The sequence below is a fragment of the Carassius carassius genome, chromosome 4, assembly GCF_963082965.1.
Source record: "Carassius carassius chromosome 4, fCarCar2.1, whole genome shotgun sequence".
Lineage (NCBI taxonomy): Eukaryota > Metazoa > Chordata > Actinopteri > Cypriniformes > Cyprinidae > Carassius > Carassius carassius.
In genome coordinates this window covers 3,560,130-3,583,902 of record NC_081758.1, presented here as the reverse complement: position 1 = coordinate 3,583,902, position 23,773 = coordinate 3,560,130, and the positions used below count along the sequence as shown (strand labels likewise).

At 39.4% G+C, this 23,773-nt stretch overlaps 1 protein-coding gene across 1 annotated transcript in view; it reads right to left on the bottom strand.

Moving 5' to 3' along the window:
* The window catches only part of LOC132132683 (pappalysin-1-like), a 115,196-nt gene that overhangs the window by 38,729 nt on the left and 52,694 nt on the right, over positions 1-23,773 (bottom strand). The window contains exons 12-15 of the mRNA XM_059545161.1: positions 13,600-13,707; positions 7,827-7,962; positions 7,495-7,708; positions 4,048-4,216 (exon numbers count right to left, since the gene is read on the bottom strand). Of these exons, the coding sequence (XP_059401144.1) occupies positions 4,048-4,216; positions 7,495-7,708; positions 7,827-7,962; positions 13,600-13,707 (627 nt within the window). The remainder of the gene's footprint in view (positions 1-4,047; positions 4,217-7,494; positions 7,709-7,826; positions 7,963-13,599; positions 13,708-23,773) is intronic.

Sequence of the window (23,773 nt, the reverse complement as noted above, 5' to 3'; positions counted from 1 at the left end):
GAAGAACAAGGGTATAGCAAGCTCCCTCCTCAGAAGAGGTGGTCGCTGTGCATCTGTACCCTCCATTAGCTCTGGGGTTGAAAGCCCATGAAGCGCACCCATCTAACCCCAGAAGGACTACCTCACCCATTGCAAACAGGGCTTACTCAGTGGCTGGCCAGGCTGTCTCAGTGCTTCACACAGTGGCAATATTCTAGGCCAAACTTCTCTGCACCATGGATGAGTCAGCCAGAGGTCCGATGCCTTCAAAGAGTTGTGCCCTGTGACTGACTTGGCTCTGCACACTTAGGTGGCCACTGCTCAGGTGATTGGCAAGTCCACGGCCAACTTGGTGGTGCATGAGCGCTACCTTTGACTGAATCTGACATATTTTAGGGACGCTGACATGGTCGCCTTTCTAGACTCATCAGTTTCTCCCAAGATACTGTTTAGCCCTGCTGTGGATGGATGTGCCAAGCAGTTAACAGCGGCAAAGAAGTCATCACAGGCAATGTGTCACTTCCTGCTGGAGCACTCCAGTTCAGTAGCTGTTTCAAGTAGCCAGAAGGCTCCATCCTCTCAGCAGCCTGCCAAGCCAGCACCACCTTAGCCCCAGCCTAAACCTGAGCCTGGGCTTCAGCAGTGCCCCCGGACCATGAAATGCTACCCATTTCTGAAGCATCAAGCCCCCCCTCCCCCCCTCCCATTCAGTGTATGCCAAAAACTTAAACCACTTGCCATCTGGCTTCAGACTCGGAACGCTATCCTGGATGTGTCAAGTTGTTTTTTAAAAACCACAAAATGATGATACTCACAATTCACTCACAGACTGCCCTGCTTCAGAGGTATCATTAGAACTTCGGTAGGGAACAAAAATGCTTATGTTCTCCGGTCTGGAGTATAAACACTGCTTGCAAAAGAAGCTGTGGAAATGTTACTCCAACAAACAGCAAGATTACTTCCTTGTTCCCAAAAAAATGGTGGGCTCAGACCCAGTCTCCATCACAGGCATCTGAACTGCTTGCTAATGAGATGGCTGTTGAAGATGTTAACTTTGAAAGAGGCCTTCATACAAATATGCTCCGAGGACTGGTTTCTATCAGTGGATCTGAAAGATGCTTACTTTCACATCCAGATAGCCCCCCATCACAAACCGTTCTAGAAGATTCGCATTTGAGGGACTGGTCTATCAGTATTTAGTCCTGCCATTCGGACTGTCACTGGCCCCATGAACTTTTACATTGTGCATCTATGCAGCTCTTTCCCTTCTGAGCCAGATGGGAATACACATTATGACTGGTCTTATCCATATCAGAACGGGAACTCATCTCTCACAGGTCGCTGCTGCTTAGTCACCTGGAACGGCTTGGGTTAAGAATCAGTTCAGCCAAGACCTCTTTGTCTTCCAGTCAGCGAGTGGTTTTTCTGCCCAAATATGTATGATTTTGGGGGCGTGCCAGTTACAAAGGAGAGACTTTCCCACTGGACAGTCAATGGTGGTGTGTCCTATAGGTGGGAGGGCCCACTCCACTAGAGAAATGGCCTCCTCCTGGTTGTAGTCCAGCGGGATTTATTCTGTGTTATTGTGGCAGTAACCTACCAACCTGTCATGCAATGATAATATGGTTGGCAGACAAATTGTCCAGAAAAAAAAGAAATATATATACAGGCACTGATTAGTTGAGATGCATTTAATCTAGTAGAAGAGTGGCAGTTTGACTGGATTTCACATTGGTTATCCATTAAACATCTGAGCATAGTGTTTGCATGATGAAAACAAGCAAGGACACACACACAAACAAGTGGAGGGAACCGTTCGTTTTGAAGATAATTCCATCTAAAGCAGATTTCCTGGAAGCCTCATGTCACAACTGAAGCCAGTGCACTTTCTAATGAAGCTCCACACCATTGTCCTTGCTCCCATGCTGATGTGACAGAAACACACTTTTATGACATTCTATTGCATGATCTTGTCATAAACATTGTTGAGATAAAGAATGAAGAGATCAAAAGCGAGGGCATGATCAAATCGCTCTGGGTGCTGTTTGATAAAACTATTACATCACTGAAACCCAAAGGGGAAATATATAAAAAAAAGTAAATAAAAAAATAAAAATTATTATTAGGAGCAATATTCCTTACTCCTTTGTCTTTGAGAGCACAAACTTTCAGCTGCAACATGAGGTCCACACGGAATCAGCATTTGCAGAATTGGAATTAGATTTCTGCAGAATTGGAATCAACTGGAAGTTCTACATGATTGCAATGAGAGTGCAGTATTCTCAGCTTATTTTAACATAGCTTACTTTTATGTATTTTATGCATATTATTCAGAAACTGTTTGGTTCTCTTTGGTAACCTCATGAAAATGCAACAAGTTACCAACAACATTCAAGGCAATGGAGCACCCATTAAAAATCATTTTCTTAATTCACTGTTTTCTTGTAACATCACATCCTTATAGGAAAACCCATCTGGAAAGCAAAACAAGGCTTTTCTCTGCTGCCCCCCAGTTATTTTTTACCAGGTTTGTATGAATAATAATGCTACGACAGTAATTACTTTATTGTAATTACCTTATATAATTACCTTATTGATACTATATACCCAGATTTTTTTGCATGTCTGCAAGATGTCTGTTAAAGATTGCTTCATCTGGAAAGCATCTGGTGTATACAAACATCTGATAGACATCTTTCAGATGTCAGTTTTACATACACTCCAAATCATAAACATTTTAAAGACATTTTTTAATCGTCTACGTATTTGACATATGATAGGAAATGTCCTATAGATGTATTACAGATATGATCAAACACTCTAAAAATATGACTTGGAGATGTAAATCCAGACATCAAATAGATGTCTCTGTGATAAACGTGCGGATAAAGCCAAACAGATATGCCCAGAATAGGCATATGAACTGCACATGAAGCGCATTCCCATAGAAAACCATTATCAAGAAAATGGTTAATGTAGGTTAATGCATTAAGATGTTTTGCCCTTCAGGTCTCCAAACCTAGCCTGGTAATACCAAACTCTGCTACTTTGCTTCGTAGACCGAGTCTGGAAGGGCATAACTGGCAAGCGTTTACTTTCTCGTGGGGAGGCGCTTGTCTGAAGTTTAAAATCATTGGTTACCCGTAAGACAATCATATAACGTTTGGTTATGACGTGTGTTACGCGACGGCTCAGCCACCTCAGCAGCCTCACACTACTGCTGTAAACACAGGTATGCTGCAAAAACAAAACCATCGAGCGAGTTTCGCTGCCTCTTTAACCTGATCCTGCATGAGAAGGCGACGCAATCACAATTATCACCTTGCTGGACTTTGGCCTCCCCAGTTTCTCACTGACGATCGGTAACAGTTAATAAATTTAACTTTTCCCAAAGCCTGTCGGGTGTAGGGCCATAACATCACCTCCATTCACAATGTGAAACAAACATTCTGCGAATAGCATACCATTTATCCATGTCAACTGTCATTTTTGATTTCCCTAACCTAAACTACGATCTTAAATTCGGCGCTTAGCGTCTACGTCACAGCTCTCAGCCCGTACTCTGTTTGTTGATTGGCCAGCTGGTTTGGAGCCGGAGGAAAACTGGGAGATGGTTTGCTATCTCAGACTGAGTACAGAAGTGAACTGAAATGGAGCGGAAGTATGAAGTCTTGATGTAGTCAGGCTACTCCACACCAGTCATATGACAGAAAATTATAAAAAAAAAAAAAAAAAAAAAAATATTAGATGAATAAAAAAAACTTAAGTAAAAATTTAAATCCCTGCCTTTACAACTCATTTATATAAAATAAATTCTAAACTTACTGAAACTAAAACTTAAATCAAAATAAGCTAAATCAAAATATATAAAAAAGAAGCAAATTACAAAAGCCCATAGCAAAATCACTAAAACTAAAATTAAACCTAATAAAATTTAATAAAGTATTAATATTTCAAATAATGAATAAATAATATTACAATAACACTGGGGTATTGCCCCCTTGCATTGGTATACGACTTTTGGCCCAACATAATCTTTCTCATTTGTTTGCCCATACTGGTAAGTACCTGGCTCTTGATGATGTCATCATCCCTGTGGATTTGTAGGACATAGCCGCTGTTACACATGACAGTGCAGCGTGCTCCGTTAAAGTAGCCGCCGTCGCTGCACTGCACCTCTGCATTCCGGATCAGCGGCTCTTGGCAATCAATAGCATCACAGGAGTAATGAACGCAGCTGAAAACAAAACAACAACAACAACAAAAATGATATGTGACAGTGTTGTATTAATTTGAGCCGTTAAAATTTGCACTGTAATGCAGGGGTTATCAGCAAACTTCCAAGATTATTATTATTTTTTTTTTTTTTTTTGAGAAGTCAAATGAACAAAATATTGCTAGAAAACATAGATACAGAGTCAGTGAGTGAGCTTCAATTTAAATCAATGAGACATAAAACCTGCAAACCTAGAGCTCGGGATATTTATTTTTACTCACTGAAACAAAACAAAACAAAAATCTTTTGTACTTATTCACGAAACCACAGATTTTTTGCACAATTACAGTAATGGTCTATGTACAATTTAACTGGATATGCCTTTAGATGCTTTCAGAAACGTACATTTCACTTCAGCACTTTAATTTAATTTAAAAGTCAATTTCTGTTTTTCTCAATAAAAAAATAATAAAAAACATTTGTTGGGAAATTGAGAGGATTGTGGGGAAGATTTGGTGTCTGATTTCTACACTGCTCTTTGTTACATAAAGACAAGGCTATTCAAATCTTGCCCTGTAGGGCAAATCTTGCACTGGGCCTCCAGGGCAAGATTTGAATAGCCCTGCATAAAGAGTAATTCATGTGGCCAGATGAACAATGCTGGACAAATTGTAAGCTTAACTTTATCCCCGAAAAAAAAAAAAAAAAAAATCCTGTGAGAATAAAAAATAAGTCTCTAATGAAGTCAGTTTGTAACTGCAGAACTGCCATTTTTCAACTCTTAGCTGACCAAATAGAATCCTGCCAGATCTGACGATGATGTGTTGGAGCTTTCAGTAAGCAAGGAAAAAAAAAAAAAATACTGTTTAAGGTTTCAGGCACCTTTTTTTCTTAGCACAGGAAAACATGTAAATAAGCTCCTCTCCCGAACTTGGAATCACTAAAATATTGTTTTATGTAATAATTTTGTATTTTTTTTTTTCTCCACTCACACAGTATTGGTCCATGTATTTAATTAGATAGTTAAAATAAAATTGCAAGCAGTATCATCTGTGTCCGGTAATATGCTAGTTAACGAACTACAGTAAATAACTTAATAAGTAAAAGTTGATTTCTATAGAATGCATGCAGTTTTAATTGGCTGGTGTTAATATCCAATATTTGCACTATAATAATTATTTTGTCACATCGCAGTACTTTTTAAAATAAACTAGTTAATCCAAAAGGTGGAAATGCATGGTGGATTAATACCAGGATGTTACAGGAATTAAGATTTCCTATATACATACATGCAAAAATGTCACAAAAAACAATCACATTAAACAAGCACTGTGTATGTGTATGTAGGCATTTTTTAGTTACTAATGTATGTATTTGGCCTAAATTTCTCTTATTAGTTTGCAAAGTAATTTATTGTACACCCATTACCATGTGAGCCAAGAATCCGTGCCAAACAGAGCCCTCTGAAGACATAAAACTGATGCTCTATGGCATACTGCACTGAAAAACAACTTGAACACTAACTTGCTCTATTCTTTTTCTATTCTGTTTTCTTTTTATTATATTATTAAAACATTGCTACGTGTACTGCGTTAAGCTAACTGAGACTTGTTATAGCACTTGTATACAATTGCTCTTTTGTTGATTTTGATTGCTTCCATTGTCCTCATTTGTAAGTCGCTTTGGATAAAAGTGTCTGCTAAATGAATAAATGTAATTGAAAAAAAGGTTTTGTATAATTTCTGTGACCGTTAACTTTAGGGGCGAGGTTAGGTGTGGTCCTACATACAAATTCCTATGAATTTTCCACCTCGACAAAAAATATTTTTCAAAAATGAGCAAAATCGCAGGAATTCGCACAAATTAGCCACCATGTCAAATATGTATTGATTGCCATGAGATCAGATTAGTGTTTCGTATAGCACAGTATTATGGGAAATATGGTGTTAGTGGTCAATGGCCTTCGCATAAGATCAGCATCAGTATTTAAGTATATGTGCACTACAGAAACATTATGAATATTCAGCATGCATGCTTCTGAGCATTATTTTACAAAAAAAATTCAGCCACTTGATAAAGTGCACTATGGAGCTAAAGCAAATCAAACTGCTGTCGATAAAGCATCAGAGGAGGCACTTTGCATCAAAGGGCCGTTCGTGGTAAACAAATAATTTTCAGCTTTAACTGAAAGCGACGTGCCTGTTTCAAAATAACCTCAGTCTATAAATCAAGCTAATTATGTTTATTGCACATTCTTACATAAATTGACAATATTATATATTATTGTAAGAATGATGAGTGTGCTTTGGTCCTAGTGGCCTTGTTCATGCTGTTTTTAACTGGTTTGGATGCTCACTATGATTTGTTACTAGATCACTATTATTTCTAAATTATTTCTGGCATCACTTAGAAGTCAGATGTAAAGGATTTCCTTCAAGTCTTCTGGTAATGGTTCAAACTGTAAGACACTTGGTTCAAAAGAGATTAGCTTGCATATTTGTTTTATTTATGAGTGTAGTGATAACTACAGTTTCGTTGGGATTTATGTACACTTAAAATGATAAACAAATGTCATGATTTAGTTGTTCATGATCATTTTCCAGCCTCTCTGACCAATTAAACAGGCCATTTGTGGATACTGAGCAACAACGCTTTGCTTGCTGTCAGGGATAATATACTAAAAGCAAGAACAAACGTATTTGGCAGTGGAGCAGAATAATAAACTTGTTTTCCCTTTGAATGACGTTTATTTTCCTTTCCTATTTTTCTTCTTGTGTTAAGCATACACCTCCCTATACATTTTGTTAGAGGTCTCTGAAAACAAGGCTTTATTTTCTTAGCTTGTCAACTGAATGTTATTCACTTAAGGATATATTAACTGGAATACAGGCCAACAGTTGCATTAGGTGCTTACCCCATTTTATGGTTAAATGTACTTCTTTCTATAGTTTAGTAATGAATAACTGATGTAATAAATGTGGGAGGTCATATAATAATGTGTCTGTGGCATCAGAAACTTGAGGATAACAGAACTTTTTTTCAGTGAATGCTCTTTTTTGGACTAAGGAAAAGGTTTTGCATTTTGAATGTTACAGTATGTGTCATAATACTCAAAATATCAAGAATAATTTGTTTCTTTGTAAAAGCCCTTCAACATTCAAAACCATGTTCATAACTCAAGGTAAAATTTTCAAAAATTCTTAATTTTACTCTGATTCATCAACTTTGTGGATATAGCAGGAGTAATATCTAATAAGGACCATGGAACCAATCATTTGACTCTAGGCCTGACAGCTCACCTCTGGCCCATGGGGTTGTATATTTCATCACTCTGGCAGCCACTGATGGTAATTGGGTCAAAGAACTGGAAGGAACGCAGGCCAATGCCGGAGATAGCCACAAGTTCGGAGCGGAACATGAGGAGAATTGCTTTGGTGTGGTAGAAGGCCATACTCAAGTCATGATTCACTGGGATGACCAAAGGATTGGTGCGGCAACTCAAACGCCAGTCGCCTAAACATTTCAGGGAATGGAATGGACACATATGACAATAATAAGTATTTAGGCAATTGCCAATATAAGAATCAAAGTCGATAGATATAGAAAACTGTGCAACGTCACAAGCACTCACCTAGGCTGTGGACGCTCTCTTTGGTGTCGATCAGTTGGACGGTAATGTTGCACTGGGCTTGGTCGATGAAGCTGGTTCCGTCTGCAGCTAAATGGATAATAACGGCTGCAGCAACCATCGGATGTGAAAAATACGCCTGCAGGAAACAAGAGCTGGTCTTACATTTGACATACAGGAAAAACCAGTCAATTTTATCACTACCATCTTTCAGACCAGTGGAAAGAAAAACATTCAAATTACAAATTTAAGTGTTTATTTTATGACACATTATCTACATGTGTCTGTAGATTTTAATTGCGATGTTCATTTTATTTTTGGCATACATTAAAAGTCTGCACTCAACTTCACAGTTTTATTCCTATCTGTATTATGAAAGATTTTACAGAAGTGCAAATATATGATTAACTTGATTTATCAAATATTTTATTCCTAACAACTAATTACATTTTCATTTTCTTTTCCTGTTGACAATATTTTTGTCAGTGTTTTTCTGTTTTACCCCTGTCTTTGTTCCTAAGTTTCCTTTTAATGGTCATTTTCCTGTTCTTGTTGAGTTGATTGATTATTCTATGCACCTGTTTTGTTAATTATTCTTTGTATATTACTTCCTGTTTGTTCCTTCATTTCCTGTCCAGTCAACCTAGTTACTAGCTGTTTGATTTTGCTCTTGAGGTGTATGTACCCTGCATTTTCAGCCGCATTTCGCCAGCTCACCCCACGCCAGGAACCCCCATATACCGGCTCGGACAGCTTGCCAAGGCCCAAACACGCCTGCATTTTCAGCCGCATTTCGCCAGCTCACCCCACGCCAGGAACCCCCACATACCGGCTCGGACAGCTTGCCAAGGCCCAAACACGCCTGAAGCTCCATGACCATCCTTAGCCCAGAAATGCCAGTCGCTTCCAAGTCAAGATTGCCGGCCACTTCAAAGTCAATGTCCGGTCAGATGCTAGCTGCAGCTCACACAAGCCCACCGGCCGTTCAGCACTCAAGCCCGCTAGCTGTGGCTCATACAAGCCCACCGGCCGCTGCTCACTCAAGTTTGCCGGCCACTCCGATGTCAAGCCCAACGGTCATCTGCCTCTCTTCAGCCCAAAAGAGGAGCTTGCGGAGGAAGAGACTGGTGCCGCGGCCTCAGAGGCTGCTCTGCCATGGCCTCCTGAACTGCCTGCTTTGCAATGGCCCCCTGAGCTGCCACCCCAGTCGATGTGTTACAGTGGGTGTTACTGTATGTCAGTGTTGTGTTCATGTTTTACCCTGTCCTTGTTCCTAAGTTTCCTTTTATGGTCATTTTACTGTTCTTGTTGAGTTGATTGATTATTCTATGCACCTGTTTTGTTAATTATCCTATGCATATTAGTTCCTGTTTGTTCCTTCATTCCTGTTTGTTCCGTTATTAGTTGTTTGATTTTCCTCCTGAGTTGTATGTACTCTGCGTTTTCAAGATTCAAGAGATTCAAGAGATTCAAGATTTTTATTCGTCACATACAAAATTATATATAACCAGCAGTGAAATGTGTGTCAGGTCCGCTCCATGGACAGTGCAATTATTAAAGAAAACAACACAGATGAAAATATACATAAATATAGCTATGTAAGAATGAAATAAAAGTAAAGAATAAAAATATAAGAATAAAATATAAAAAAGATGTATATTGTAGAATTAAATATAGAACGCAAAATAATGTGCATGAAAGTAAACTGTAGTCTTAAATATTAAGATATACAGGGATGTACAATGTGCATATGTGCAAACAGGGTGACACTGTCAGTGTGTCTATGTGAGGTAGTAAATGATGAATATCTTACTGATAAAGTCTACATTAAGTGGAGGCATGAGGATGTTAAGAGGCTGGTTTTGAATTTAGGAGCCTGATGTTCTGGGGGAAGAAACTCCTGAGTCTCCCAGGCTACGGAAGCGCTTACCAGATGGCAGCAAAGTGAAAAGATGGTTACTGGGGTGGGTGGAGTCTTTGATGATTTTAGCAGCTCTACTTCTGCAGCGTTTGAGGTAGATGTCCTGCAGAGAGGGGAGAGCAGACCCTGAAATGCGCTCAGGGCTTTGCAGTCTTGACTGGAGCTGTTCCCAGACCACACTGAGATACACTGAGTCAATACACTTACTATAGCCCCAGAATAGAAAGTTTTCAGGATTGCTGGTGAGACCCTAAATTTCCTCAGCTGTCGCAGATGGTACAGTCTTTGCCTGGCTTTATTAACCTGTGTTTGAATGTGAGTGGTCCTATTCTCACATTCAGAGAGAGACAGTTGTCCTGGCACCATGATGTTAATTTCTCTACCTCATCCAAGTATGCAGTCTCATTATTGTTGTGAATGAGGCCCAGAACCACAGTATCATCAGCAAATTTGATGTGGAGATGTGGAGCTGTGCGAAGACACGCAGTCATGTGTGTAGAGAGAGTAGAGCAGGGGACTCAGGACACAGCCCTGCGGGGCTCCTACGTTCAGGGTGATGGAGCTGGAGGTGTACTGGCCTAGTTTCACCACTTGAGGTCTGCCGGTGAGGAAATCAAGAATCCAGTTGCAGAGTGAAGAATTCAGGCCGAGGTCTATGAGTTTAGAAGCTAGCTTTAAGGGGACTATAGTATTAAAAGCTGAGCTATAGTCAATAAATAGCAGCCTTACGTAGTTCCTATTATTGCTGTCAATGTGTGTGAGAGAAGAGTGCAGGATGTGAGAGATGGCATCATCTGTGGATCTGTTTGGGCGATAGGCAAACTGAAGAGGGTCCAAAGTATCCGTTATGGAGGAGCAGATGACGTTTTTAACCAGTCCCTCAAAGACCTTCATGACTATTGATGTGAGGGCAACTGGACAATAGTCATTCAGACAAGAGGGTTTATTGTTCTTAGGCACAGGGATGATGACAGATTTTTTGAATGAGGTGGGAACCATCAATGTAGCAAGAGACTCATTAAAAATGGATGTAAACAAACCAGCGAGCTGATCAGCGCAGGACCGCGGAACACGGCCAGAAATCCAATCAGGTCTGGCTGCTTGCCTTACATTCCTCCGAACCTCGTCCTTCGACACGGTGATCGCATGATGATCGCTGATCTGACTGCTGCTTCCTGACGCGCTGATCGGCAGACTCACACTGCTTAGATTGCTTTCAAAGCGGCCGTAGAAAGTTTTTAGCTCGTCAGCCAGCGACGGATCTGCTCTCACCCCTGCAGAGAATTTATGTCCAAAGGCACAGATGGTCCTTAGTCCTTGCCACATGCGTCGGGAGTCATTTAGCTGGAAATGTGACTCTATGCGTTCCCTGTATCTATGTTTGGCGGCTCTTACTGCGCGTCGGAGAGCATAGCATGATGCTTTGTACTTGCTCATATTTCCCGACAGAAGACTGGCGTTGTAAGCAGCAGTGCGTTTGTTTACTGCTGCACGGATTGATCTGTCCACCCATGGTTTCTGATTTGAGAATGTCCTTATAGTTATTGTATCTGTAGCTTGTTCGGCTAGCATGTTTACAAAGCTTAATGCTACATCCGTGAACTCGCTGACGTCAGATGAACTTGCGCGAAACATGTCCCAGTCTAAGTCATCAAGAGCAGCCTGTAACGTTGCTTCTGATTGGGCGGACCATCGCGTCACCACCCTCTGCACCGGGGGATCTTGAAAGAGCCGTTGTTTATATTCCGGTGTGAGGAAAATGGCAGCATGGTCCGATTTGCCGAAAGCCGGTAGTGAGCAAGCTTTGTAGGCATTCTTAAACTGAGTGTAGCAATGATCCAGTGTATTAGGTCCTCTGGTTGGACAGGATACATGTTGATAAAAATTAGGCATAACTTGCCTGAGTTTGGCTTTGTTAAAGTCCCCAGCAATGATAATAGCAGCGTCAGGATGTTTGTTGATGTTGCCGCTGAGCACATCGTGAAGCTCAGACAAAGCCAAGCCGGTGTCTGCTTGTGGAGGGATGTAAACAGCAGTTATGATGATCGATGAAAACTCCCGAGGCAGATAGAATGGGCGGCAAATAATGGATAAATGTTCCAGATGAGGCGAGCAGGAGCGCGACAGAGTGGAGATATTCCTGGGGTCACACCATTTCTTGTTAATCATGAAACACACTCCTCCGCCTTTGGATTTGCTGGCCTCGGCTGTCCTGTCCATCCGTAAAACAGAGAAGTTTTCAGACGGCGTTACAGCAGCGTCCGGGACCAAGGGCGTGAGCCACGTTTCAGAAAAACAAAGGATGTTACAGTCCATAATGTCCCATTGGAAACTTATTCTGGCCCTAAGATCGTCCATCTTATTCTCCAGAGACTGGACATTGGCGAGCAGAATGCTCGGTAAAGGAGGGCTGTGTGCTCTTTTCCTCAGTCTGTTGCGAATCCCAGCACGTTTTCCGCAGTGTTTCTTGATCCGTCGCCTCGGGTGGTTATTCAGGTGGCCATTGTTCATCTCGGCGTTCCGGAGAATCTCAGATGGCCACGATGGGTTGGAGGATAAAGTGTCCTGAAACAGGTCAGTGAAGCGGTGTCCAGTGTCCAAAAGTGTTTCTTTGTCGTATATGATCAGTGCAGAGATAATGTGTGTAAAAAGAGAAAGCAAAAGTAGGTAAAAAAGTAAATAAAAACATAATCTAAGTGGAGCGACCTGGATGGCGACCGGACTCGGTGGCGCCATCTCCAGTTTCGGTATTAAACTCTATTTAACTGAAGTTTGAGACTCCTCCATTCTCCCTTGCCACAATGAACCGTAACAATTTTATGAGTTATTGAGGAATAAAAAGAGAAATACAAAATCCACTCTGTAAAAACTTTTAGTATGTCAACAAAGTGAAACAAGAATTGTAAACCTGGCTTTATCTAATAATAATATCTTTATTTTTTCCTCAGTCGGAAAAGGGTGGCTTGCCCACTTCAGGTTTGTGGAGAGTTCCTGCCTCAAGTGGAGGAGTTTAAGTATCTTGGGGTCTTGTTCACGAGTGAGGGAAGGATGGAACGGGAGATTGACAGACGGATCGGTGCAGCTTCTGCAGTAATGCGGTCGATGTACCGGTCTGTCGTGGTGAAGAAAGAGCTGAGGCGCAAGGCGAAGCTCTCGATTTACCGGTCAATCTACGTTCCTACTCTCACCTATGGTCATGAGCTTTGGGTCATGACCGAAAGGACAAGAACCCGGATACAGGCGGCCGAAATGAGCTTTCTCCGCAGGGTGGCTGGGCGATCCATTAGAGATAGGGTGAGAAGCTCATGGATGGATGGATGGATGGATGGATAATATCTTTATGTACTGCGATAAGTTAACTGGGGAAGCATAGTGATTGTTACGATTAGATTCGGTGTCTTGGATTTTAAATTTTATGACCTGATTTCCCTACATTCTGTTCTTGTTTTCTGTGTTCCTTCTTTTCATTTGTCACCATAGTAACTGAATTGTTAATTTTCACACCTGCTTCTTGCTTTAAGTTTAATTAATTCTAGTATATCTGGCTCTCTGCCATCCGTTTTTTCCTGTGATTTTGCTTAGTTTTTCTCTATTATCTTTTTTGAAAAAAAAAAAAAAAAGTTGCATTAAAATTCTGCTTCTCATCCTATTTCCTATCACCTACATGAAAGCAATAATAGTTAATTAAAAGTTCATCCTATTCCCATATAATGTGTCAACCTAAAGTAATTAATAAACCTGCATGGCACAGCAGCTCACATTTTGTAATGTATCATAATAAGTATTTTTGTGTTAATCATATTTATAGATTTACATGTCAAATAAAATGATAAAGAAAAAAAATAATAATCTCACCTTTAACCAGTACTGAGGATACCAAGAAACACCATGGGCCTCTCGACATGGAAACCAGGCATACTGAGACACTCCATCAGAAAGGTCAAACACCTTTGACTGGCACGTCTAGGGACAAACAAGTGTATATATATATATATATATATATATATATATATATATATATATATATATATATATATATATACACATTAGGCAAAATTTACATAATCAATAACCATATTATATGCCATTTTGCAGTTAATTTTAAAGGAATACTCCACCGTTTTTTGAAATAGGGCTTATTCACATTATTTCCTACATTTAGATAGGTGGGCAAATGCATTTTTGTGTCAGTGCATGCATTGTTTTAGTTTGACTGGGTCGGCGTTAGCTTAGCTTAGCACAATGAATGAAATCCTTTGTTGCCAGCTAGCATGGCCTGAGTAAAAGTGATAAAAAAAATTAAAAAAAACCACCTAATTACTTCTTGTGGCCTGCGTATTCACAACGAGTACAAATAGCGATCCAGATTAACACTAGGCGATTTCCTAGGCAGATATTGACTTGGGACTATATTATGGGGAAGCACAGGCGAAGCACTGCTGCTTAGGCGAAGCACTGCTACTTCGGCGCAGAGATATCACGCATTACATGAAATCCCACGACTTCCGTCAACATACCGGCGTGAATAGTAGCTGCCCTGCTATTTTCCTTACAGTACACGAATGGCGATGAACATGGCTGATTTTGAGAGAGACGAAGAGGGTGACTTCTCAGACAGTCAAGAACCAGAACCATACCTATTTGAACCAGAGTTTACAGAAGACGAGCTGCGTGCTTTGGAAATAGAACGACAGGAGGAGGAGGTTGCGATCGCTCAACAGCCTGAGGACGTGAGGATGAGAGCCAACATGAACTGGTGGTGTGAATGTGGGGGAATATGCCAATCTATGCCGACGGAAATAGAGTGTCTGTGCTGTAGAGAGTGGGACATGTTTTTGCCATTGATGACCAGGCTCAACACGTCAGATCAAGATGAGCGTGCCCAAAGTTGTGTCACATCTACAGAGGATTTCACGGCGCTGATCCATTCTGCAGTACTTGATTTTTTTTTTCCGGTGTGACAAAGTGAACTGGAAAAAACGCCCCACGCCGAATGAACCAAATGGACAGCTGTCCACAGAGTAAGTGATTATTTTAATCATGACGCATGTATAGATCGACCCATATTATACCTGTATTCACATAGAGTTGATGTTTTCACAGGCAATATAGGTTATATAGGAAGAGAAATAAAAGACAACTTACATGTGCACTTTGTTCTTCCTGTGCTTTGAAAATAGATGGGACGGCCGTATCTTTCAGACGTAGTACCGTCTTTCTGGACCCATATTCCATTTTTTCAAAGTAGTCCTCTGGTGCAAAATGTTCTTCGCAAACACAATACTGCTTTATTTTGTTGAGAGGCGTTGAACTACAGATCTCCAGAGCTGCTAGCCATTTATTTCTCAGTTCCACATTAGATGGAATTCTGTGAAACATTACATTCGTGTATGTCCTTTGCTTGTTCTCACAACCTTTTGCTATGCAGGTAATAACCATGTTTGCTGTAACTTCTCAAAATAAATCATCCAAAAGCGAAGACACTCGGTGCAGGTCACGCCGGTATGTTCTTCTTCTTCTTTTTTTTTTACGCGTTGCACGCCGGTATGTTGACGGAATTCGTGGGATTTCATGTGTTGCGTGATATCTCTGCGCCGAAGTAGCAGTGCTTCGCCTAAGCAGCAGTGCTTCGCCTGTGCTTCCCCATAATATAGTCCCAAGTCAATATCTGCCTAGGAAATCGCCAAGTGTTAATCTGGATCGCTATTTGTACTCGTTGTGAATACGCAGGCCACAATAAGTAATTAGGTGTTTTTTTTTTTATTTTATTTTATCACTTTTACTCAGGGCATGCTAGCTGGCAATAAAGGATTCCATTCATTGTGCTAAGCTAAGCTAACGCTGACCCAGTCAAACTAAAACAATGCATGCACTGACACGAAAATGCATTTGCCCACCTATCTTAATGAAGGAAATAATGTGAATAAGCCCTATTTCAAAAAAACGGTGGAGTGTTCCTTTAAGGAAGAAGAATGTGGTTTTAGTGTTGTTGTGTCTAGTCGTATTGCTGGTGGTCAGCTCTGAAAACAGTGTCTACCCTGATCTGCACCATGTGATGTGTTGAGAATACTGAGAAAGTGATTTTATCGAACCTCACTGAAAAAAAAAAAAAAAACCTGTATACATTGTAACATTAGATAAGGACACCATGTTTTGCCCATTCTCCAGACCATATGAAATATGATACATGTAACTGGAGCCACTATGGAAACCACACAGAGAAATAATCAAGGATCTGACCAAGAGATTCGTCATGTATGATCTGGAACCTTAAGGGAAAAAAGCTATGTTGCATTTCCAAGTATTGCAGCCGCAGGTGGTACTTTATTATTATTATTATTATTATTATTGTTTTTTTTTTTTCTTTAAATGCAAGGCATGCACTTTTATCATGTTTATAAGAAGCAACAAACCTACAATCAAACCCTTGTGAAAAATATGAGCTCAATCATAATATATATGTACATACACTAATAAAAAACAAACAAACAAAAAAACACTCTAAAGTTAAATTGCATATGCATTATATTTTAACTATAATATATATTTATTTCATTAAAATTATGAAGTGTCAAAAAACATTACATTCAGTCATACACTCTGCCTTTAAATGTATTATATTAAAGTGTATTATTTCCATAATAAGAACTATATTAAAAGTATGCTAAAGTGTACTTTTCACAAAGGAAGCTACAAAACTCTACTTCTACAGTGGCTTCTCATCTCCTCAGTGTGTATTTATCACTGATTTGATGAGGTCATTGGGGGAATGGCTAGCTATCAGTGGGTGGTGGAAGTCTCCCTGCGGATGCATAGCAGGCCTGTGACATCATTGTAAACCACCACATCACCGCCAGGAAAAGCCCACCAATAGCCCAGCATGAGGGGCTAAATAAACCAATAAAACAAATGATCTACATCTTATTGACTCAAACCACAGGTTACTGGAATGTGAGGGCAGGCTGTAAATTATAAAAGGAGCTGGAAAAAAATCAACACTCAGTGCTTGGAGCCAGTTGTGGTGTTTTTTCCACCGAGAGGAAAACCAAAAAATATATATATTTAATTAAAATCTTGTGCTATGAGGCTGGTCAAGTCAATACTGTGGATTACAGTTCACCTTGGTGTGGTTTGGTGACATGGTCTCAAGTGCAGAAAATTGCATGAAGTGACAAGTACATTTGTGAAGTAGTGGCTATTTTTCTCATCATGTCCTACATATATGTGTAGCATAGCAGGCGACATGCAGAAAAACTGCACTCAGCAACTGGACGTTTCAATGTGAGGTTAATTATAAGCAAACAACCTCAAGCGTTCACTTCTGAAAACAAAGTGAGCCTGGGATGGTTTGACAATTGTGTCCAAGAGCTAATGTCTACCAGCTGTGCAGTTATGGAGTAGAACCCCACCACCACCTCCTTACTACAGACATATATACACAGAACCACAGCCAAACCCCAATATTTTGTTTGTAAATCACCACTTAAGATAAAAGGGAAATGGAGAAGAATCATTGGGATCCAAAGTGTCAGGCCTCCTGCGTACCTATCCCTCATCTCAGTTCAGCTGAGGCCCCACTGTTAGCTTCCAATGCATGTTAGAAAGCTCCATATGGACTCACTGCATTAAATGGAGTTCCAAACAAAAGCTTCGGTGTCCAATCAGCCCCTGAACAAGTGTATATTAGTGTATTTTCTTCACAGGGTCATAGCTGGGATCAAACAATCCTTTGTTGAGAACGACTGTCCGGGGGTTACTTTGGGCTCAGGGTGAATCTCAAGCCTCTGAACCCTTCATCATGGATGGCTAACTAAATGTATATACGTCCTTTTCATGAAGGATTACATGAACATCTGAACTTGTGTTCAGTAATTTTGTAATGTATCATGTAAAGAAATATAACAGGTGTCCTCTGCAGAGGTAAAACAAAGTACTCCAGGGTTGACTCAGTCACATCAAACCTCATGGTTCTCAAAAGCTTTACTGAAGAACAGCTGTGTGACCTGGCACCGAATCAGCTCCTGGAACGCTTGATTAAAGGATAAGTTTGATTTTCAATCAGCTTTGTATTGTTATAATCTCTTTAGTATATGAACTGCTTTTGATATGAAATTCTGCACTCTTTCTCTGTGTTTTTGTCCTTGTTTATTTGTCAGCAAAAGTGTGAAAGTTCGATCTGTTGTTTTAACAATTGTTGTATTCGGATCGAGAGGGACTACACCAAAATTGTGCAATATGCAAATATATTTGTGTCACTGTCATCATTTAGAGGCATTTTGTCTTTGTTTTTCCTTTTTAAAGCTTTTCAACTCTACTGTTGCTTTTCTTCGGCATACACAAACAATTTTTAAGGGAAATGAGTGTTTGTTTGGAATCTATTTGCATATTTGCTTGTTTATTTTCCCTGCCCGCATTGAATAAACTTGAACTTGTTTTTCCTGCAAAATTGGGAAAAATAAGACAATCCTTTGCCAACTAACCACCTAACATCTGCAAGATATTTAACGAAAGACATTAGTGAAGTTTAAACAACCATCATGACATGAGGGAACCCTGCACAGAGCTTGCCATGTGGGGTAACATCCTTTGGAAACCATGTAAGAAGGCTCAAAAATTTGCCACAAAATCAGTGCTGGGAGTGGAACCACTCTTCTCATCTAGGTGCAACCTCAACCATCTCAACCCAGATAGTTTATAACAGCACTGATCTCATAACTGGGACAGCACCTGGTATGGCTTCATCTAGTGTGTCAGGCCTGAAGCATTGGCTCTCGCATCTGTGTGTATACAAGGATAATGTGTGGTTGGCCAATGGCTCCCCAAGAGCGGTCTGTCTGTGAGCTACCTCCACATCACATAAACAGCCCTAGTTCAACAAGTGTCCAAAAACCCTGACTTTCTGACAGCCAGCAGTGTAAAAGGAGGTTGCCAGTCCAGTCTTCAACAGGAAAACCAAATGTTTTTTTTTTATTATTATTATAAATGAAGCAGTAGTAGTTCAACAGTATCACAAACCAACTGCCCCTTTTCTGGTTTCACAAAGAATTCAATTCAAATTAAAAAAATCAGTTGATGGCACTAAATCTCTGGGCTTCTCTAACCCTGAGAGTAGACCACACCAAGTTAGCTTGCCACATTGCAGCATAGCAATCAAAGAAGACAATTAGTGACCCAACAAGGAAATGGGTGTGACTCATCTGTCACTCCTACCTTGCAAGACCTTGCCAGCATTTTGTGATTGTGTATGTTCACACCCAGACTCCAGCAGCACAATAGACTTCTGTGTGCCGTCATTAGCAATGGAGCAAATGGCCTCCAGGGCAATGGAGCTTGCGCCATTGCTTGCTGAGGAGCATGGACGCCTTTGAGATCAGCTGGACCACGTGGATGTGACCAGAGCCGGACAATAACTGAGTACATTTACTTGAGTACAGTACTTAAGTAAAATTGTAAAAAAAAAATTACTTAAGTACATTTGAGAGACAAATATTGTACCCTTTGCTCCGCTACATTTCTATCCATAACCTTAAGTACCTGTAATTCTTCGGCCCCGTCCACGCGGTGACAGAGCTTACCCCAATCCGATCTTTTTTTCCCTCATCTCAAGAAATATCCGCGTCAACACGAAACCACAAAACGATGTAGTATACATGCCAGGTGGCAGGTGGTGTTGTAATTCTGCCACAGAGACAGAGGCGATTCTAGGATTTTGATTTAAGGGGGGCTCAGCCCCCAATAAGGGTATGATTAAAAAAATATTATTTGAATATTAGGGTAGGGTGGTATGCTACCAACCTTACTGCAATCCACTATTCCATTGTATTCCCTGTATTTCATATATGGGAGTAGGAGTACTGACTGAGCCATATACAACACTGTAATAAACAAATAATTATTGGATGTGACCACTAGAAAATAGGGAATGTCGATTTTTTTTTTTTTTTTTTTACAATGAAGACCTCCTGATTCATTCACTGTACAAACACACGCACACATGTTTCCAGTACAAACACAACATTTTACTGTTTGTAGCCTACTTCTATGCTCACATACAAACTTCAGATAGGAATTTTTTCCTTTGACGAAACCACTGCTTTTTCTTATAAAATGTACAGGGAAATTGGCAGACAATTAAAACAATGTCAGGCTTCAATGACTGAAATGAATCTTGGGAACACAGTGGTATTGTGTGTGTGAGAGGCTGTCTACGTTCTATTCTCACCTGACTGTTGCTCATTTGCAGACCTACTCCCGCACGACAAGAAAAAATTTTGTATATCCATCTACAATGAAATATAAATTATTTTAGTTTTTTAGCTTTTTAGCCTTTATAATCAACAATACGGTTGGATATTCATAAAGTCACCCCATGAAAATTGATGTCATTTTAAGTATTTTAACTAACCAGCTAATATTCATTAAGAATATAGACAAACCATGTATTAATGTAATTGTCTATTGGCAATATGATTAATCTGTTCTATATTTATTTCTATTTATTAAAAATAACAACATGAATTATCAATTTGCCACTTCTATAAATCAAGTAGCCTACAAATCTAGTATAAATAGTATAAATCAAGAAAATCAAAAATCCCTTTACTCTACGCTTACTCTAATTTATGTATCATGACACTCCTCCTGATTCATTATTACTTAATACAAAACTATTTTTAATAATACAAAACAAAATAACTCCACATTCTCTCTCTGGGCCATCTAGTGCTTTCAGACAATGATGTGTGTCTTTAATCATTTCTGTGCATGGCTGCATAATGTAATGTCAAAATACATAATAATATGTCTGTAATTTTAAAAAGTAAATGAAAATAAATCATGATCGTTTTCTGAATCTAAAGTATGTTTTCTTGGGTTTGTTAATCACTTCATTTTTGTAGGAATAAAAAACAACTATCACACAAGGGCTGAAGGTGAACGCAGCGAAACGTATTGGTATTGGATGAGAAACCGAGCCGTCCCGTGTGCTCCCAATGCTCCAGTAACATTACATTATGTAAACTGCAATGCATTTATGACAAAGAACTGCACCGATGCAGATGTAATATCATAGCATTAGCAATCTATCAATAAATGCCCGCACACACGACACACACCTTGTGCTCTCTGATGTTCGCTCTGCTCGGCGCCCCTGCAGATTGAAAAATGCGCTAAATCCAAGCAGACTCAGATAAGGGGAGGAGCTGAAACTTGACGCAGCTTGCCGCCGTTTCAAATGAGTTTTTTTAAAGGGGACTGAAGCGATCAAAAATGTATTAATCAAATATTTTTTAGGGGGGCTGGGCAGAAGCCCCCCTAAAAAGGGCCTAGTGACGCCCCTGCACAGAGATATACTTAAAACGGAGAAGAAGACATGGACTATGCTCATAAACCTTGCACGTGGTACACAAACGAACATGGAACAATACATTTATTAATCTGTGTTAATGTTAGTTAATAAAAAGACAAGCGTTCAATGTTTGTTCATGTTTTTGTTACTGCTACGTGACGTAGCGGTGTCGGACTAGGGACGAGACGTGGGCTGACGACGTCATCGTTTCAGAAAATATACGGATTCGCAGTACAGACTAAAGGCGACATTTTCAAATTTATCCACTCTGGGACCCAGCTTCAAAAAACATCGGTTTCACTCTTCCAAAACGCCGGACTTGTGTGGACGAAACGCCGATCCGAAAAAAAAAAATGTGTAAGTATTCACAGAAACGCGTCTCCAGGTGGACAGGAAAAAAGGAAAAAATAAAAACACTCAACAATCACATTCAGCTTCGCCAAAGACATCATGACAGTACACACACACACACAAAGTTGTCACACATAGATTGTGTGTGTGAAAATGGTGTTAATTCAGCTCAAAGTATTTTCTCCTGCCTTTGCCTGTATGTCAATGTGAGAGAAAGGGGCTTAATACTGTCACTCAAATGAGCTGAATTTTATTTTTCCTTCTTTGTACGCTGACCTAAACACAGCTGATTAGCTGATGTTCTTTAATCATTATTATTTTCTCTTCTTTGCTCTATGCTGCGTACACGGTGAGGTTCAGAGGTGTGTCAGAACGTTGCTATATTGCCTTCTTTGCTGGTTTATGTTTATTGATTTGATTGGTGAAAAAACAGAGAAACTCACATATACATACAACTGTTAGCTGAATTTTCTTTTCTGATATTACACATTAATGTAAGCTGAGCATTTTCTTTGATGTTCTTGAGTATGCTGTGTGTTTAACACAGTCAGGTTCAAATGTGGGTGCAAAAAATCCATTAAAACTCTAGCAGAGGTTTGTCAGAGCATTGCCATTGTGCTATTGCCTTGTGGGCAAGTGAGAAATGTTAAATAAAGCAACATGGTAAAAAGATGAAAATGACTTGATTTTACTTTCAATTCCAAGATATTCTCCAAGGTATTAATATTAACATTTTCATAACTCCATGTAGGACATTTCTGTACAAAAATGTAAGCACTGTGGCAGTAGTAATGCAATATTTAGAAAATGTACTCTTGTTCTCTTGATACTCAAGTACTTTTAAAAACAAGTACTTCAGTACTTTTAATTAAGTAGACATCTGACTGTAGTACTTTTACTTGTACTTGAGTAAAATTTAGCAAGGGGTATCTGTACTTTTACTCAAGTTATAAAGCTGTGTACTCTGTCCGCCTCTGGATGTGACCACGCTATGCTAGCATATGCTTACTAACTGTTAACTGGTGAATCCTCCCAGACCAGTGTCAGCTAAAAGCAGCATCCCAATGATACCACCACATGAACAAGATGTTCTGTTCAAGCATTATTACATTGGAGAACTCCGAGTCCTGTTTGTGCTAGGCCAGGTGGGTGTAAGAAGTACCTCGACTGACCCCGGCAGCAATTAGTCCAAGAGACAGGTGAAATTAGGAACAGCTAATTATTTAAATAAAGTCAACAGTAATTTTGATTCACGATTAGCTGGTCTGTGTAACAACCAAAAGACTTTCTTCCCAGGCTCTTAAACATGCACAGAATTGGAAAGGTTGCATTCATGAAAATGTATGCTATATAAAAATAACTACGGGTTAAAGCCATTATATTTACAAAGTATGAATAGCACACATGCATTCTTTTTTATTATTGTATAAAATAGGGATGTGTGTGTTTAAAATTACAGTGTAAATCAAGTTCAAATCAGATGGATGCATTGTACACATATATATTATATAATGTTTTTGTATATATAAAATGCTTTACTGACATATTGTTCCATAAGAATTTTTTGTCACACTTTGGACACTTTTCACTGCATACAATGTTCTTTATAGTGGTAAAATGGTTTTGGATTATTAAATTTGATCCACACTATTGAAAAAAAAAAAGTTTTTTTTTTTATTTTTTTTTTTATTGATGCGAACTGCCCCAAAAATAGTTATTTTATGGCAACACTGCAAAAACCACCTGTTGGAACCTTTATTTTTAAGAGTGTAGTCTCATGTTATTGTGCATGTCTCAGAAATCTGAATTAGTGAAGACTAACATAAACTAAGCATTTTTTCACTTTTTAAAAACATTATTAATGTTTAACCATTCCATGTGAGATATACAATCACACGACAATTATGTGTATTATCTCTACAATAATTTAAATGAAACAGCCATAGTTGTTACATTTCAAATTGGAACGTTAAGGTATACGTATTAATATTCTTTATTTTTATTTACCGCCATCTTTTTCAAGTGTGAACTAGAACTTTGTTGCATTTCTCCTAAATGCTGCTCTTCTTTTAAATCATACTATTTGATAATTCACTTAAAGTTTGCTAACTATTTAAAAAAAAGTAGTTTGACTGCAATTTAACTACTTTAACTGAAATTGTACTGTAGCTTGACAGGCTAATTTAAGCTTCGTCACACTGGTGATACGAGTCATCTGTGAAAGATCACTGACCTCTCAACAGCCCGATTATACAGAACTTTTCACTGGAATCTACAGTATGTAACTGCTCTTGGATTCATAAGTATTAAATGTTTCTTCAAATGGATGAC